Source organism: Odontesthes bonariensis, chromosome 19 (assembly GCF_027942865.1).
Source record: "Odontesthes bonariensis isolate fOdoBon6 chromosome 19, fOdoBon6.hap1, whole genome shotgun sequence".
NCBI classification, from domain to species: domain Eukaryota; kingdom Metazoa; phylum Chordata; class Actinopteri; order Atheriniformes; family Atherinopsidae; genus Odontesthes; species Odontesthes bonariensis.
The window spans coordinates 33386531-33402613 of record NC_134524.1 but is presented as its reverse complement, the minus strand read 5'-3'; the positions used below and the strand labels follow the sequence as shown (position 1 = coordinate 33402613).

Sequence of the window (16083 nt, the reverse complement as noted above, 5' to 3'; positions counted from 1 at the left end):
GCAAAGCCTTCATAATATAAATCTAATTATTGTGTACTCTTGTTAAAAATTGGGGTTAGCAGGTAGGTGTGCTTAGGTTTTACGCAGTGAGCAAGACAGAGATATACTGGGGGACCAAACCATTTAGGGCTTTATGGATCTGTAAAAGTATTTTAAAGGTGCTTCTGTACTGAACAGGTAGCCACTGTAGGGACTAAAGTACTAGAATGATATGCTTAAATATCCGTTTTAATGTCGGAGCTATTTTTTGTGCCTCATTCGAATTGAGTTGAAGTCACCCTACTGATTGTTTGGATAATCTTGCAAATGAAAGAGCTACAGTTGTCTAATCTGCTCACCATGAATGTATGGATCAAAGTCTGTTTGAGATAGAAATTTTCTAAGCCTAGATATATTTTTTTAAATCTAAAGTAGAATGCAGTTCTGGTGATGCTGTTAAAGCTGCCGTCGGCAGGTTTTCAAAATTCCGAGTCTAAAGTCGGAAAATTCGAACTGATACAACTTTCAGGTCCCTCCCCCAACCTCTACCAAGCTCTAAACCGCCCCCCAAACCCCTCCCCCTCTGTGGACGAGGTTGTGCACGTGAGTTCACACCAGTGTGCGCGCACACAAGCTGGGAGCAGACTCACGCTCAGCATGGAAGACGTGGTTGGTGACTGTTCTGCTCAGATAATAGATAAATAATAAACCTAACGTGATTGGTTAAAAACAGCCGGGAGCGCCGATTTTTGTAAGCACGATTACAGGCTTTAGAGGGAGCTACAGAATTCGGGATTTTTCCTAAACAGCCTATTTAATATTCTACTTCCAGAATCCCATGACAGTTCAAGCTAAAATGACTAAAAAAAAGTTGCAGACGGCAGCTTTAATGGGATTATCAAAATTAGGATCAGTATCCAAAATGGCTCCAGGTTTTAGTGTGAAGCTCCAACCAAATTTTTTCAATTGTTTCATTGATAGCATTCAACCAGTCATTGATGACTGGATAGCCTTTCAGATTAGTGTCTCGATTACTGTCCTCTGGCCTGCGTGTGTGTTCCTGGCCCACTATGTTCGGCTGTCTGGGGTGCCTGGCCCTCTCGGGTATTGGCTGGGGCCTCTGCAGAGGGGTTTAGTGGTGCTCGCGCTCATGGGGCCCGCATGAGAAGTGTCAGGCCTAAAGAACTATCTACAGCAGATGAACAGGATCTGAAAGTGATGTCTTTCTTAAGGAAGGGAAACAGGGAGAAAAGGCTGAGCTGTGCCAAAGGACACAAGAAGTGGGTAGAAAATCAGTGGCAGCAGGTCTGATGGAGGGATGAATCCTCCCCAGAGCCCGGAGCTCAACATTACTGAAGCAGTGTGGGATCATGTTGGCAGAGAACGGAACAAAAGGCAGCCCACATCCAAAGAAGAGCTTTGGGATGTCCTTCAAGAAGCCTGGAGAACTATTCCTGAAGACTACTTAAAGAAAATAATTAATTTCCATTCAGTTTTATTTCTAAATGCGAAAAATCACAACAAATGTAATTTCAAGGTTCTTCAAAGATACAGTTCAATTCAAGCAAATTGGAATCCAGTTCAGTGTAATACAATCATAATCCAGTCAAATCTAATTCATCAAAATCCAAATTAGTCTGATTAATACACTGCCTATTTAAAAAAAAAAGTTACCTAGCTAAGAAAAATGACAGACTGCACTGAAACACACAATCCATTCGATGCAATCCATCATCCTGAACATGCATGAGGTGATGTTGGAAAGAAAAAAAAACCCTTTTAACAGGAAGAAACCTGTGGCAGAACCAGAACTAACTAAAAAGTTCGCCTAAGAGGGTTCAGACTGTGTCGAAGAATAAAGATGGTCATATCAAACACTGACATTCAAGCTCATTGTTTTTCTATTATGTATTGTATTTCCATTTATGTTTGCACACGTTTCAATAAGTCACTGCACCTACTTCCCTTTTCTTGATAATATATAAAAGAAAGGTGGCTGAGGACGTTTGCACTGTACTCTGAGAATTTGTTGACATTTTATTCACTCCATAGGCATCCTCTCTTTGGTCGCAACATCCCTCTGTCCAGCGGCTCTGGGTTTGTAATGACAGACAATGGACTGATTGTCACCAACGCCCATGTAGTCGCCAGCACCACGTCTGTGTCAGGTCAACAATACTTAAAGGTACACAAATGTTCAAATAAAAATAAATGAAGAAAGCGGTAACCACTGCTTGCTTATCTGAATGACATTAAAGGGCCCTTGGCATGTTTTCTGGCTGATCTGCAGTGCAGCGTTTGGGTGGCACTTAAGGGTAGCTTAAATGCCACCCAAAGCTGACAAAGAAGTATGCACATGTTTTTGTGTTGTTTTGTCGAGTAGTCTCAAGCTCTTTCTTGCAAGACTTTTTTTAATACTCTTTTTAAAATGTTGGAATTAAATAAAATAAAAAATGTTTGGATATTTTAGATTCACTGACAACAGTTTTATGAACATGACCCAGTATGAAGCTGGCTTTGCAGAGAGACAGAAGCTAAAAGTTGAGTTCCAACACTAAAAGAGCATGAGTCTGAACCGTAAACTGGCATTGCTTCCTGCTTCTGAAGAGTGCAGACGTGTCTCTGCTTCCTCCTGCTGCTTATCGCTTTTTTCGCTTTTAAATCATTTTACTTCTTTCCACAAGTCTTGGATATAATTTTATTCTTTTTCTTTTAAGTGAACCAAGACTTTCTGAATTATTTTTATTCTTTTTACAACTTATCTGACAAGCCAGCGACTACAATCCTTTCAACATGCCCTGTGAAAGCTGTCGAATATATCAACAAGAAATTTGGGTGCTACAAGAAAGGATTTTTGCCTTAGAAACTGAAATGGGACTTCATGAAACGCTCCCAATGGAATCCAGTGGTAAGAAGTCCCTAACCCTAACCCTCTTTTCCAAGACTCTGCAAAGACACGTATGATTGACTTGGTGCTAAGCCGAAGAAACGTCAAACTGTTGGTATCAATGGAGGATATATAACATCACCCGGAATAAAGTTAACAAACAGATTTTTACCACTGTCAGAGCCAAATGTGACTGAGTGTAACAGACAGAGAGACGGTACAAAGAAGCAGATGGACAGAGAAACTGTGCCGAGTGTCAAAGATACTCTTGTGCTTGGAGACGGAGCCATATCTAATATAAAGATAAACAGAATGGTTACATGCAGCTATCCAAGTGCCGCTGTCTCTGACATCACAAGATTACTACCAGAGGTACTGGCAAAACACCAAGGGGTGAAACAGCTGATCGTGCACGTGGGTGCAGTGGACATCAGAGAGAATCAGTCTGAAATCTTAAAAAAAGACTTTGAGAAACTATTTGAGAGTCTTGATAAAGTGGCGATAACAATGTTCATAAGTGGACCTCTCCCAAACATCGACAGGAGGATCAACAAATTCAGTTGGCTGCTTGAACACATGGCTGTCCAAAGTCTGTGAGTCCAGAGAGAGAAGAGGAGCCAGAGAAGAGCTCCTGCCTCGCCACCCAAGGACCCAGAAAAGGATTCAGCCACAGCAGCACCTCCAGCATCCCGAACACAGGATTCAGCAGCTCCACCATCGCCTTCACCACGGGCCTCACCACAGGCCTGGGACCCACCTGCTGCATCTACACCCTCCAGAGATGTTTCACTATCATTCACTTCTCCACCGTCACCCAGGAGACTTCCTGATCACCTTGAAAGCTTGGTGAAATCAGGGATTAAAATGGTTCCTCTCACGCCAAACATGGCAAGATCAAGAATTCTATCCTCAAAGAAGCATCGAGCCCCTCTCCCTCCTCAGCCTACTCCACCGACCAAAGCCCCCCTAGCTTGGCCCCCACCACCGGTGCCCACAGCTGTTATTTCCAACAGTGTCAATGGTGTTGTCTAGGACACTAAGGGCCTCCGTGTTGGTAAACACCATCTCAACCAGAGGTCCAAGGATGGAGTGAAGAGAGGGACAATCAGACTGTCCAATCAGAGAAATCTTATCCATATCCCTTGCAAGAACACAGCATCCAGTTCAACTATAACTAATCTCAAACACGCAGTACTCAATGTCAGATCTATAAGTAAGAAATCATTCTTAATTAATAGGTTGATTTCTTCTCACAAGCTTGATTTTATGTTTTTGGCCGACCACTTCCTGGCTGAGCTGCTGTCGTTCCCAATCTCTTCCACTTTGTTATAACACCACTGACAGCTGACTGTGGGATATTTAGCAGAGAGGAAGTTTCACCACTGGACTTGTTGCACAGGTGGCGTCCTGTCATGGTACCATGCTGGAGTTCACTGAGCTCCTGAGAGCGAGTCATTCTTTCACAGATGTTTGTAGAAGCAGCCTGCATGCCTAGGTGCTTGGATTATACACCTGTGGCCATGGAAGTGATTAGAACAGCTGAATTTAATTATTTTGATGGGTGAGAGAATACTTTTGGCAAAATAGTAAATACAGTATATACATATATAAGTATTTACAGTGAGTAACTGTAAGATAACATACCGTAATGTTGCACAAATGCAGGCACTAAGCATGAAAGACATAGTGCACACAATACCATCTATTGGATTTAAGTTGGTGGTGTTTAATGTCCTGTTGGGTGTGGGAAAGAAGCTGTCCTTAGTCTTTGTTTTAATGCTGCTTTGTCTCCTGATTGATGCCAGCAGGTGGAACAGGGTGGGAGGAGTCTTTTAAAAGGCAGCAAGAGCTGTGCAGCTCTTGGAAAAAGGGTAGAGGACAGCCGATGATCTCCTGGCCAGTCTTCTCAATTCCCAGGAGTACTTCCCTCTGCGCTGCTGTGCAGCTGGAAAATCCCACACAGAGGCAGTAGCACAGAATGCTCTCAATTGAGCTGCAACATAAAGGACACCAGCAGTTTTTGGGGATGTTATTTTTCCTGAGGACTCAGAAAATCAAGTTTCTGCTGGGCCTTCTTTTCCAGTTCTGCTGTGTTTGTCAACTTGACGTGTGATGGGTTGCTGTGATGGGTGAGGGTACAGTGTGAAGAGCAGGGGGTGCTGATGGCTGTGGGGACCCACTCTCACCCTTTTGTGCGGTCCATCAGGAAGTCTTTATCCAGATACAGGTGGGATATGGGAGTACAGTTTACACATCAGTCTGTGAGGGAGGTGTTGAAAGGAGAGCCAAAGTCGATGAAAAGGAGATGTGCGTAACTACTCTGGTGTTCCGGGTAGCACAGAGCAGCATGGAGACCAAGAGCAATGGCATCCTCAGTTGACCTCTTAAAGACCCCTTCCAACTACTCTGCACAGCTCCTCAGCACATGTCCAAGAACACCGTCAGGTTCAGTTTCCTTGATGGGATTGACAGCCTGCAGCACGTGCCTCACCTGGCACTCTTCCATGACTGGTCCTGAAGTTGGTGATGTGCTGGACTCCCTGACAAACCTGGCTACTGTCCAGGTATTCTTCAATCCTCCTTTTGTAGTTCCTCTTGGCCTCTCTGATGCCTCTCTGATGCCTTTCTTCAGGTTGGCCATGCTGTAGAGCCGCTGGACCTCCCTGGTCATCCAGAGCTTCTGTTTGGGGTAGACACAGATGCGTTTCTCCACAGTACACTCAGTGAATAATTCCAGGTCTGGATGTTCAAAAATGTCCCAATTACCCTGTCAAAAAAATCCTGCAGCTGCTGAGAGGCATCATCAGGACAAGTTGTGATGGTTCTTGTGGTGGTAGGAGCAGATTTGCTGAAAGGGTTGTATGGAGGAATCATCAGCAGTAACAAGTGGTCAGACTGGGCTAGGTGTGGTAACTGTTTAGCTTTGTATCCCATCTTGATGCTCGAATAGACCTTGTCTAGTGTGTTGGTTCCTCTAGTAGCACACTTTACATGCTGGTGGAGTTTGGGGAGCACTGCTTTTACATGTGTGTGGTTAAAGTCCCTTGCAATAATGCACACGGTGTCAGGATAGCGGTTCTGCTGGTTGCTGGGTCAAGTTAGCATTAGCAGTTGGAGCAACGTAAACAGCAGTGATCATCTTTACAGTGAACTTCCTCAGTAGGCACATGGGTCTGCCTACAACAAAAATGTTGTATGTACATGGAGAGTAAAGAGAGCAGAGGGAGGAAAAGTGCATCATGGGAGCTCCCCCAGCAGCCTAGGCCTATAGCAGCTTAACTATGGGATTTCAGGGTCACCTGAGCCATCCCTAACTATAAGCTTTATCAAAGAGGAAAGTTTAAAGCCTAATCTTAAAGGGACAGTTTGCCTCTTTTGACATGAAGCTGCATGACATCCCATACTAGCAATATCGTGCATCAACATTGACTTACCCCCTGCTGCGTCCTGTGAGCCTCGTTTCGGTGTTGACGAAGGTAGTCCGGCTAGTTGGCTGGGGCCACATAAAATAAATTTGCTCTCAAAACAATATGCGTTCAAAAGAGTAATACATTTGCATCACAAAATGGTTCTCCAGGAAAAAGTCAGACCTCACAATCGCTTGGCCCTATTTTCTCTCCCTTCGTATCACTGCCTGCTGCCGCCTGCCGACAGACGCGCCTGTTACGGTGTTTGCTGCTCGGAAGCAGGGGACTGCTCGCTCTGCACTTCGGTCTGCACGGTGTACAACGTAAAAAAGGCTTCTCTGGGCGAATGCTTCTTATGTTCGTAGATGGAATGTGGTGTGCATGGGGGGAGTGTTGTGTGCACTGTGTAGGGATGTCCCGATCCGATCACGTGGTTTCAGACTCGATCGGAATCGGACGTTTCATCCCGATCAGGGATCAGATATATAGCCTATCTATATATGTATATTTATTCTCATTATTTTTTTTTTATCATTACTATAATATTTCAAAACAAATGGGAAAAAATAACAGCTTAGTATTTACTGTTATGTGGTGGTACAGAGTTAGACCGATACTCAAAATCAAATGACTCGGACTCAGGGGCAAAAAAACCTGATCGGGACATCCCTAGTATTGTGTATATGAAAAAATGTGAACATTGTTCCATTGTTCTGGGGATTCACTGGCTCTGTCCAAAATTCCATTCGTCAGATCCCCCTTCCCGGTATCATCTTTTTCATCCCCGGCCTTATATCCCACACATTCTCACGAGAGCTTGTTTTCCAGCTTTTTCCTGAAATATCTTATCCTACTTTCCAGCTGTTACTGAACAGTTTAAATAACTTCTTGTTATTTTACATGAACACACTTTTCTTGAGGTTCAAGCTTTTTATTTATTATTTATTTACTTATTTACAATTCAGTTATATTTGGTATAACTAATTTAAGAAATTTAATCAAAATTAACTTCTGACACTGGTTTAGTCACAACAGAATGTAAATTCTTGTTTTTTATTGAACTTTTATGGATGTTATACTGGTAAATATTTACAGATGACACTTAGATAGTGTATATATATTGTGTATGGCTTGAAAATATCATATTTCTGAATGTAAAGATCCTGAGATAAAATTTCTGGCTTTTTTGCCCAGCCATATTTTTTTACCATAGGTATTACTGACAGTTCACATGTGAAAATGATCTACTGATACTGCTATGTGAAAAACACTTTGCTTAGGGAATATTTTCAATTAAAAGTGCTCTTGAAATGTACTTATTCTGTACTCTTTTGAAGGTCCAGATGCATAATGGTGATGTATATGAAGCCAGCATCAAAGACATCGACAAAAAATCAGACATTGCCACAATAAAAATTACCTCACAGGTGAGTTAATGGCTCTGTAATTATTATGTTCACTGAAATAATAATAGATAAACAAATGTTTTGTGCAGCCACTCAGCGCATTGGCTCTGCCAAACTGTGTGTATACAAGAGGCATGGAAGCTTGAGGGTTCTATGCAGTTATTGAGGTATTCCTAGAACTGCACTATTCTGGACAGAGATCTCTGATGTTCCTGGGATCTGCTGGAGCCATTCTCACAGTTTGGGGGTCACAGCCCCGAGTATTCAATTCAATTCAGTTTTATTTATATTGTGTATTTATCAAGGCACTTCAATAATACAGTCCAATCAGGAAGGGTGGCCATCCGCCTCCACCAGCTGGGGTTTGAGAGGACAGGAAAGAGGGGACAACAAACACTGTAACACCATTCAAAGGATACCTGTTGGAACAGGGAAACACGAGTTAATGACCACAATAATGTCACATGTACATAATATCATTTGAGAAATTAAACTGCATTATGATCATAATATGGATATGGATGAGCTCCATATTTAGGTGCAGCTAAATTGATGAGTCTGTTCAGTGAGTGATGAAACAAGTAAAAAGCAGCACGACGGTTGACAAGAACATGAATATTAGTAAGAGACTGTAAAATGTAGACATACTTACTGAGATATAATCACTTCCGACTGCAAAATAAACAATATCATGAAGACCAAAAGGTGAATTTGATTGAGGTTTTAAGACTGGAGTTCGCCGCTTCTCTGTCTAGAAATCTCGTGTTTTTGGACTTTCTGCCAGCCTATTTGCAGACTTCTAATCTTAAAGGGATAAAAGTGTTTTTAGTGTACTATTTCTTATTGTATTCCTGATTTTCTGTAAAGTGTCTTTGAGTATTTAGAAAAGCGCTTTTTAAATAAAATGTATTATTATTATTCTATTACTTCTCATGCAGCAATCACTGAAAATATCTGTGTTAAAAAATATAAAGAATTCAAGATATCATACTAATGCCACCATGATTTTTTTTTACACAATGGTGTGATGGTTAGTACTTTCACCTCAAACCAAAAAGTTCCCGGCTGGGGCCTTTCTGTGTGGAGTTTGCATGTTTTCCTCATGCAAGTGTGGGTTCTTTCTTCCTCCCACTGTCCACAAACACACGTGTTCTGTTAACTGATGATTCTAAATTGGCCCTGGGAGTGAGTGCGTGTGATATTAATCTGAATTGTGTTAAGTAGGTATTGAAAATGAATGAATGGATGGACGTTTTCCAGCACCTAGACGCTGTCTGGTGTATTGCACTTTAAGGAACTTACAGAAAAAAAACAAAAGAACTGCTGGGTCAAACTGAAATAATAGTATCTGCTTTTAAAAATCTATATAAATTGAACTCAGCTGTGAGCACGATTAAAGTTTAATATTCGTGCATAAAAATTGTTAGCTCTGGAGACCAAGAAAGAAGGACTGAGAAAAACTCTCTTCAAACTCCAAATGTTCTCTCCGGGTACTCCGGCTTCCTCCCACTGTCCAAAAAATCATGCATGTTAGGTTGATTGGCATCTCTAAATTGTCCTTAGGAGTGAGTGTGAGCGTGCATGGTTGTTTGTCTCGTTCGTCTCTATGTGGCCCTGCGATGGACTGGCGGCCTGTCCAGGGTGTACCCCGCCTCTCGCCCATTGACTGCTGGGATAGGCTCCAGCCCGCCCGCGACCCGATCGACGGATTCAGCGGTATAGAAAATGGATGGATGGAAACTCCAAATGAAAGAGCAGGAATGAGCATTGCTTCACTCACACCATTTACCACTCACCTTTATTCATCCCATATCCGCTTTAGCCCTCTTTATCCCTGTTCATACTTTTGTGATACCTGTGCATATATACAACCTGTCTCTTTATTGTATATATATCCAAGCTGTAAAGTGATATTTTAGGCCATTTAGATTAACCATTTGTCCTGGTTACTGGAATCCAATTGTGTTTTCTTCTATACTGTACTTAATATTTGTTCATTTATGTTGTAGGCATTGGATTCTTTTTCTAACCCTTTTCTCTGTGACACCCTGGGTTTTGGAACTCAAACAGCAGTAAAATCACCTAGACCTCAGATATTTTGGAAGTTTTACAGCCACGCAGATGTAAAAGTGGTGTGTTTAGTACAAATGCAGCATGGAGTACAGCACAACTTTTCAAACTCTGGTTCATATTTTGGCACTTTTCATTTCTGTGTAAGCCCAACTGTCACGGCCATTATGAAGGTTCAAACAAAATGTAACAAACCTCCAAAATGTTGCAGGTTTAGGTTGTAGTGCACTGTACTGTGAAGATCCATGGCTATATTTATGGTTGGATATCTTGATCTAAATAAGATAAGACCTTTTTAATTCCTGTAGGGAATATCAGTTGTCCAGCAAAAATAGCACTGCGATCAGTATAAAAAAATGTTTAAAAAGATAAATAAATAACAAAAAGATAAATAGGCAGAACAATCAGAAAATAAATTAACAAGTCGTGGTTCAAAAAGTTGTGTAATCAAACCTAAGGGATAAGGAGAGATAATTAGTGCAAAAGTCTGGTAATATTAATAAATAAATAAAAAATATAATCTTTTTAGAAAGATTTTTTTGATAACCATGTGATAGATGTGTATGTTTTTGCCTACATCAGAAACATCATAATTCAGTTAATGTAAATGACTAAAACTGACTAATAACCAGGAATCTAATTCCTGATGTCTCTGCATATTGTCTTCCTGAGCAGGCCAGTCAACATCCACCAGGACAAAGTGTACCGTTAAAGTGACTGCAGTTTAGATTACTAATCATACTGGAGTCAGTCAGACTCCTGCACAGGTGTTCCACAGTTTAAAGCAGGTCCATCAGTTGGACACTGGTGCGAATTTAAATGATTGTGTTTCCTTGTAATTGTGCCCTGTCCATGTATGCTACAGTATATTAATATACTTAACTGAGCCACGATGTGTTCCCTTAGGCCAAGTTGCCTGTACTGTCTCTGGGCCACAGTGCAGACTTGAGGCCTGGGGAGTTTGTGGTTGCGATCGGCAGCCCCTTTGCCCTTCAGAACACCGTCACCACTGGCATCATCAGCACTGCTCAGAGAGATGGCAAAGAGCTGGGCCTCAGGGACTCAGACATGGATTACATCCAGACAGATGCCATTATCAACGTAAGAATTAATCAGTACAAAAAGCGTCTTCTCATGTGAAAAGTATCGCAATACATTTTTAATTGATTCGTTTTGTTTTTATGCACATTTGCATTCCGTCAGCCTTTATTTGATGCCTTTATTAAAAATGTCACAGTAACAAATAACAGCTCTGTTTTTGTCTGTATTATAATTGACAGTATGGAAATTCGGGAGGTCCACTTGTAAATTTGGTAAGCTTTTAGTTTATTTGTTTTTGTACCCCGGATATTGAACTCAGGGAATGTCCGTAGAAATGCATACTTATGGAAAGTATGGGTCAGTCTAAATGTTAATGGTAGTTTTTTTTATGTTGACCTGCTGTTTTTAGGATGGGGAAGTGATCGGAATCAACACTCTGAAAGTTGCTGCAGGAATCTCATTTGCCATTCCCTCAGACAGGATCACCCGCTTTCTCAATGATTCTCTTGACAAGCACAGCAAAGGTGAGTCTGACAGTGACATTACCCGCCTATGATTAAAGAATCATTACTGAGTATCCTGCTCTAACTGTATCTGATGTTCCTTTCAGATCTGAGGTCAATAAAGAAGCGTTTCATTGGAATTAGGATGTTGACTATCACACCGACGTAAGTATAATTGATGTGAATCAGTCTGCTCATGAAAAATGCCAAAAAGAAAGTTGAACAGAGTGATGGCATTTTATGTAACTTGCAGCATTTTAAACTGTCATTTTTTACAGTGCAGGTTAGAGTAAAGTTAAAGTAACAACATTCAAAACTACTTTGATGTTTTAGGTCTTCTTCTGTTTGCATCAATGGTCTTTGAAAAGCTATATCTCAAATAATAGCCCTCTACTTTCAGCATTGTAGCCTACTGCCGTATAGAATCAATGGCCCTCATGTAACAACCATTCGTATGAACAGATTTGTTCTTAAAGGGGAAGTTCGTTTTTTAAACCTGGACCTTATTTCTGGCATAAAATACGTTCATCTACTCACCGATAACAGTTTGGTGAAAGTCGGCGTCCTTTGGACACTATTTAGATCGGCGTATATCCATATAACAGAGAGAACAGGGCAGAGACAATACAGCCTCTAAATAAGGCATTATCTGTCTTTATTTCACCAATAATTTAAGACCAATGAATGAATGAACGCATATTATTGCACTGTTAGTTTAGAGCTGCCCTGTTGTTGTTATTGGGGGCTATGGGGGGCTTTCTACACAGCATCTACTGGGATGACGTCATCGGCGTGCGCCGCTGCAGCACAGCTCATTTACTCCGTGCTCTGTGAAGGTCGGGTAACAGTTTGCTACTGCTAGTTTTGTGCAACATGGCAGGATTTTTATCAGATTTTGACAGCGTGGACGACGACTTTGAGTACGATGGACGTCCTTACCGGAGTGAATGAGCTTAAAAGAGTGTAAATAATGGATAAAAGTACACTAGATATGTGCAAATATTCATTCTTTTGAAGCTGCAGCTCTGTCAATTTTTTTGGAACTAAATTGAATCTGAATAAAAGGTATGCATGCGATGTCATCAGACATGTGACTGCACTTAGTTACGCGAGGTTACACCTCACTGGGTGGCAAAAAGACTCATCTCAATGATCACGGATCGTATGTCTGGAACAGAAAAGAAAATGGTGAAGAAATCTTGTAACAACCTATTCAAAATTAGTCTTTTTCTTTATAAACTTAAAAAGTAAAGAGAAGAGAGTCAAATAGATTGCTGTAATTAGGGATGTCCCGATCAGGTTTTTTTGCCCCCCCGAGTCATTTGATTTTGAGTATCTGCCGATACCGAGTCCAGATCCGATACTTCTACAGTACATTAAAAAAATGAAGAACGGTGAAGAAACAGATCCAGGATGTCCCTGATTCTTTATTTTCTTCACTTATTCTATCATTTAGCACTTATAAACACAGCACTTCTGTGAGGTAGCTTGAACAAAAAAAGTAATCAAGTAATAAACTAATTCATCACATTGTAGTTTAGTGCAACAATGTGTAATATAAAATCGAGCAGCAGCTCAGCCTGAAATACCTGCAGGCATGGAAACAAATAAGCAAATAAAAGTGCCACAGTGTCCTAAAGTAAGGCAGTAATGTGCTTTAACTGCACTCCTAATTCTTCCTCTCCTCCTCTGGCTGCACAGAAGGAAATGTACGTTTTCTGGATAAAAACCAACATCTCTACCTTGTCAGGCTTGAGCCTGTTCCTGTTCTCATCAAGGATGTTAGCCATGTCCTCGCCACCTCTTGAAATCCCAAGTTTGCATATCTCACAGTTTGCAATCGCAACGTTTTTGTCCTCCACTTTAAAATCTCTCCACACCGCAGACATTCGGCCCCCAGCTTCTAGCTGCTGCCGTGTTCTGCTTCGCTTTACGGCAGCAAAGTGACGTCATGCCGCATGTTTCTGTGTGGAGGTGAGACCAGAGACATAAAAATTTGGGGATTATGATTATTGTAGTTGGGGATACACCTTCCTCAGTGGAAATAAATGCAATGTGGGGGCATTGGAGACCCATCCAAGATGGTGGCCGCGCTGATACGTCAGCTCCAACAGGCAGCGTCAGCCTATGAGGCGTCTGCGTATATTATGTCTATGGTTCAGACGCTCTGACTCTGTACCACCACATAATAGGAAATACTAAGCTGTTATTTTTTCCCATTTGTTTTAAAATATTATAGTTCTGATAAAAAAAAAAAAAGAGAATAAATATACATATATAGATAGGCTACATATCCGATCCCTGATCGGGATGTAACGTCCGATTCCGATCGAGTCAGAAACCACGTGATCGACCCCGATTTCCGATCATGTGATCGGGAATCCCTAGCTGTAATTAATCAAGACAACTAGAACCAATCTTGAAAAAAGGGAACGCTATGCAACTGACATGTTAGATTTTAGTGAAAGTCATTAATGTTGTTTACCTACCAACAAAAGCTACTTTGCATTTCCCATTTCTAACTGCATGCTTTTGCATTTGGTGGAACGGCATGACTGCTTTTGGTCTGCATTGTGGATGAGGGTTAAATGTTATATAGTAATGAATACTTTAGAGTAACAGTAACAAGTGTGTGAATCTGAATGATTGTGTGTATGTTCCAGGTTAATTGAAGAGCTAAAACAACAGAACCCTGACTTTCCCAATGTTACCAGTGGGATTTATGTCCATGAGGTTGTTCCTCACTCTCCTGCACAGAAGTAGGTTTATTCTTCAGACACAGTTTACTGTTTGCTGCTCATTTTTGAATTGAAATGAATGCTCGACCTGTGCCAAGTCTCATGTCGTTTCTCTCTGTCTTCAGAGGTGGCATCAAAGATGGTGACATTATTGTGAAACTGAATGGCAGACCTCTGATGAATACAGCAGACCTGCAGGGAGCACTTCAGGATGAGACAGCCCTGCTGCTGGAGATCAGAAGAGACAATGATGACCTGCTATTTAACATCGAACCAGACATTATAATGCAATAGATATTGGAAGAACAAGTTTCACGCAGAGTTAGATTAGTACCATGCTTTTGTTAAAGAACATGTCAGCTGACATAAAGTCTAAAGTGCACACATCTTCTAATACTTCAGTAACTCACTGTTGACTTAATTGTGACAAAGTAAAAAAGAGCATATGGTACATGGTGCAAGGATGTCAAGGATTTACAGCTGTTCCTCCCAACTTTTCAAACCAGAAGTGCTGAAAAAGATAAGCTTCACTTTGCAGAGCTGCATAAACCTAAACCACTTAAATGTAAAATAAATACTTGAATTTTTCTTTTAAATGTGGAATTATTTCAGAAAGCAGACACATTTATTGTACAGACACCTGACAAAATAGCTGGTAAGCAGCACCTTTGGTGCATGTAGAAAATAGGAGTTCATTGGAGTAGATGAGTGAAGAACTGATGCATTTGACATAAAACATTTGAAGACAAGAGATAATGGAACATGGGCAGTTGATAAAAACCTCAAAACATTTAGTCCCAATCACATTTCTTAACTTTGAGTCTACATTTTCTGCTTAAAATGGAATAACAGGCAATAGTGGTTGATATATTCTTCTGGGAAACAAGATACCTTGACATTGTTAGTTGTCACCTGTGAGAGCCAATAGAATGCTGCAGGTTGTAAGAAATCTGAGTGGAATGGGTACTCCCTTTTTTAGAGACCTGTGCTGTCACCAGTGATCCTAGAATCGAACACAGGTGTGGGAGCAGACAGATTTTCTACCTGCTGACAAAGGAATCCTGTCATGTTAATTTGCTATTTGTTCAAAATAAATGGACTTCATAGGATTACGTCTCCTGGTCATCAGTTTGAGAAACCTTGCACTCCTGTGTCTCAAAGTGGCTGTTTTAGCTGGGTAAAACAGCTGCTACATTAGTAGAAAATCTACTCCAGACAGTAAGCCAAGACTGTGTGTTTAGATGAAGTTGTGCGCTCTAAAGATTTGGATTCGCACAATTTACGCACGGATTGTTATTTGTGGACACGATGGCTGAAGAAAGTGGGAAAATGAAAACAGCAAGAGAAACGGATACAGAAGGACAAATGAAGGAAAAGGACGTGGATCTAAAGGCCATGGAGTCAAAACGAGTGAGTAAAGAAGCTGAAAAGGCATTGGAGGAAAAGTTACACAGGCTGATTAATTCAAGAAGAGGAGTTTTGGGTCATATCACAAGTAAAAAAAATGAAGTTGAAAAGTTAATGAATGACATTGCTAATGTTGACAAAGTCAAAGAAATCAAGCAACAGCTGTTAAACGTGATATGCAAATTTAAAGAGCTGACGTCTGAAATCGGACATTTGTTAAGTCCGGAGGAGGAACTTGCTGATGTAGAGACTTGGTATGAGCCAAAACTAAGCTACATTAATGCTTTCGTGGCTGAGATCAATAAATGGTTGAATACTCACACTACTGGTACAGAATGTGAAACTCACCAGGCTCTTGGAGGGGTTTATGATGATCTTGATTTGGTGGAAAGCGCATCATTGGCAGGATCAGAAACTGGGCGCTCTTCTGTAGCGTCAAAACGGTCTTCCGTTTGCGCTACAGAAACCGCAAATCTGGCTGCACTTTTAGCAGAAAAACAAGAACTTGAACTGCAAAAGGAACGTATAGCATCCCAAATGGAGATTGAAACGGCACAAATAACAGCACGTTTAGAACGACTCTCTTTGGAAACTACAATAGCGGAGAAAAGAGTGCAAGAACAAATTCTCAGTCAATTTGAAGAG

At 41.1% G+C, this 16083-nt stretch overlaps 1 protein-coding gene across 1 annotated transcript in view; it reads left to right on the top strand.

Moving 5' to 3' along the window:
- Nucleotides 1-15140, top strand: part of htra3b (HtrA serine peptidase 3b) — a 31671-nt gene extending 16531 nt beyond the window's left edge. Inside the window, exons 3-10 of the mRNA XM_075451192.1 lie at nt 2032-2164; nt 7611-7700; nt 10656-10850; nt 11030-11062; nt 11200-11314; nt 11401-11458; nt 13957-14052; nt 14157-15140. Of these exons, the coding sequence (XP_075307307.1) occupies nt 2032-2164; nt 7611-7700; nt 10656-10850; nt 11030-11062; nt 11200-11314; nt 11401-11458; nt 13957-14052; nt 14157-14325 (889 nt within the window). The 3' untranslated portion in view covers nt 14326-15140. The remainder of the gene's footprint in view (nt 1-2031; nt 2165-7610; nt 7701-10655; nt 10851-11029; nt 11063-11199; nt 11315-11400; nt 11459-13956; nt 14053-14156) is intronic.
- The last annotated feature ends 943 nt before the right edge of the window (nt 15141-16083 follow it).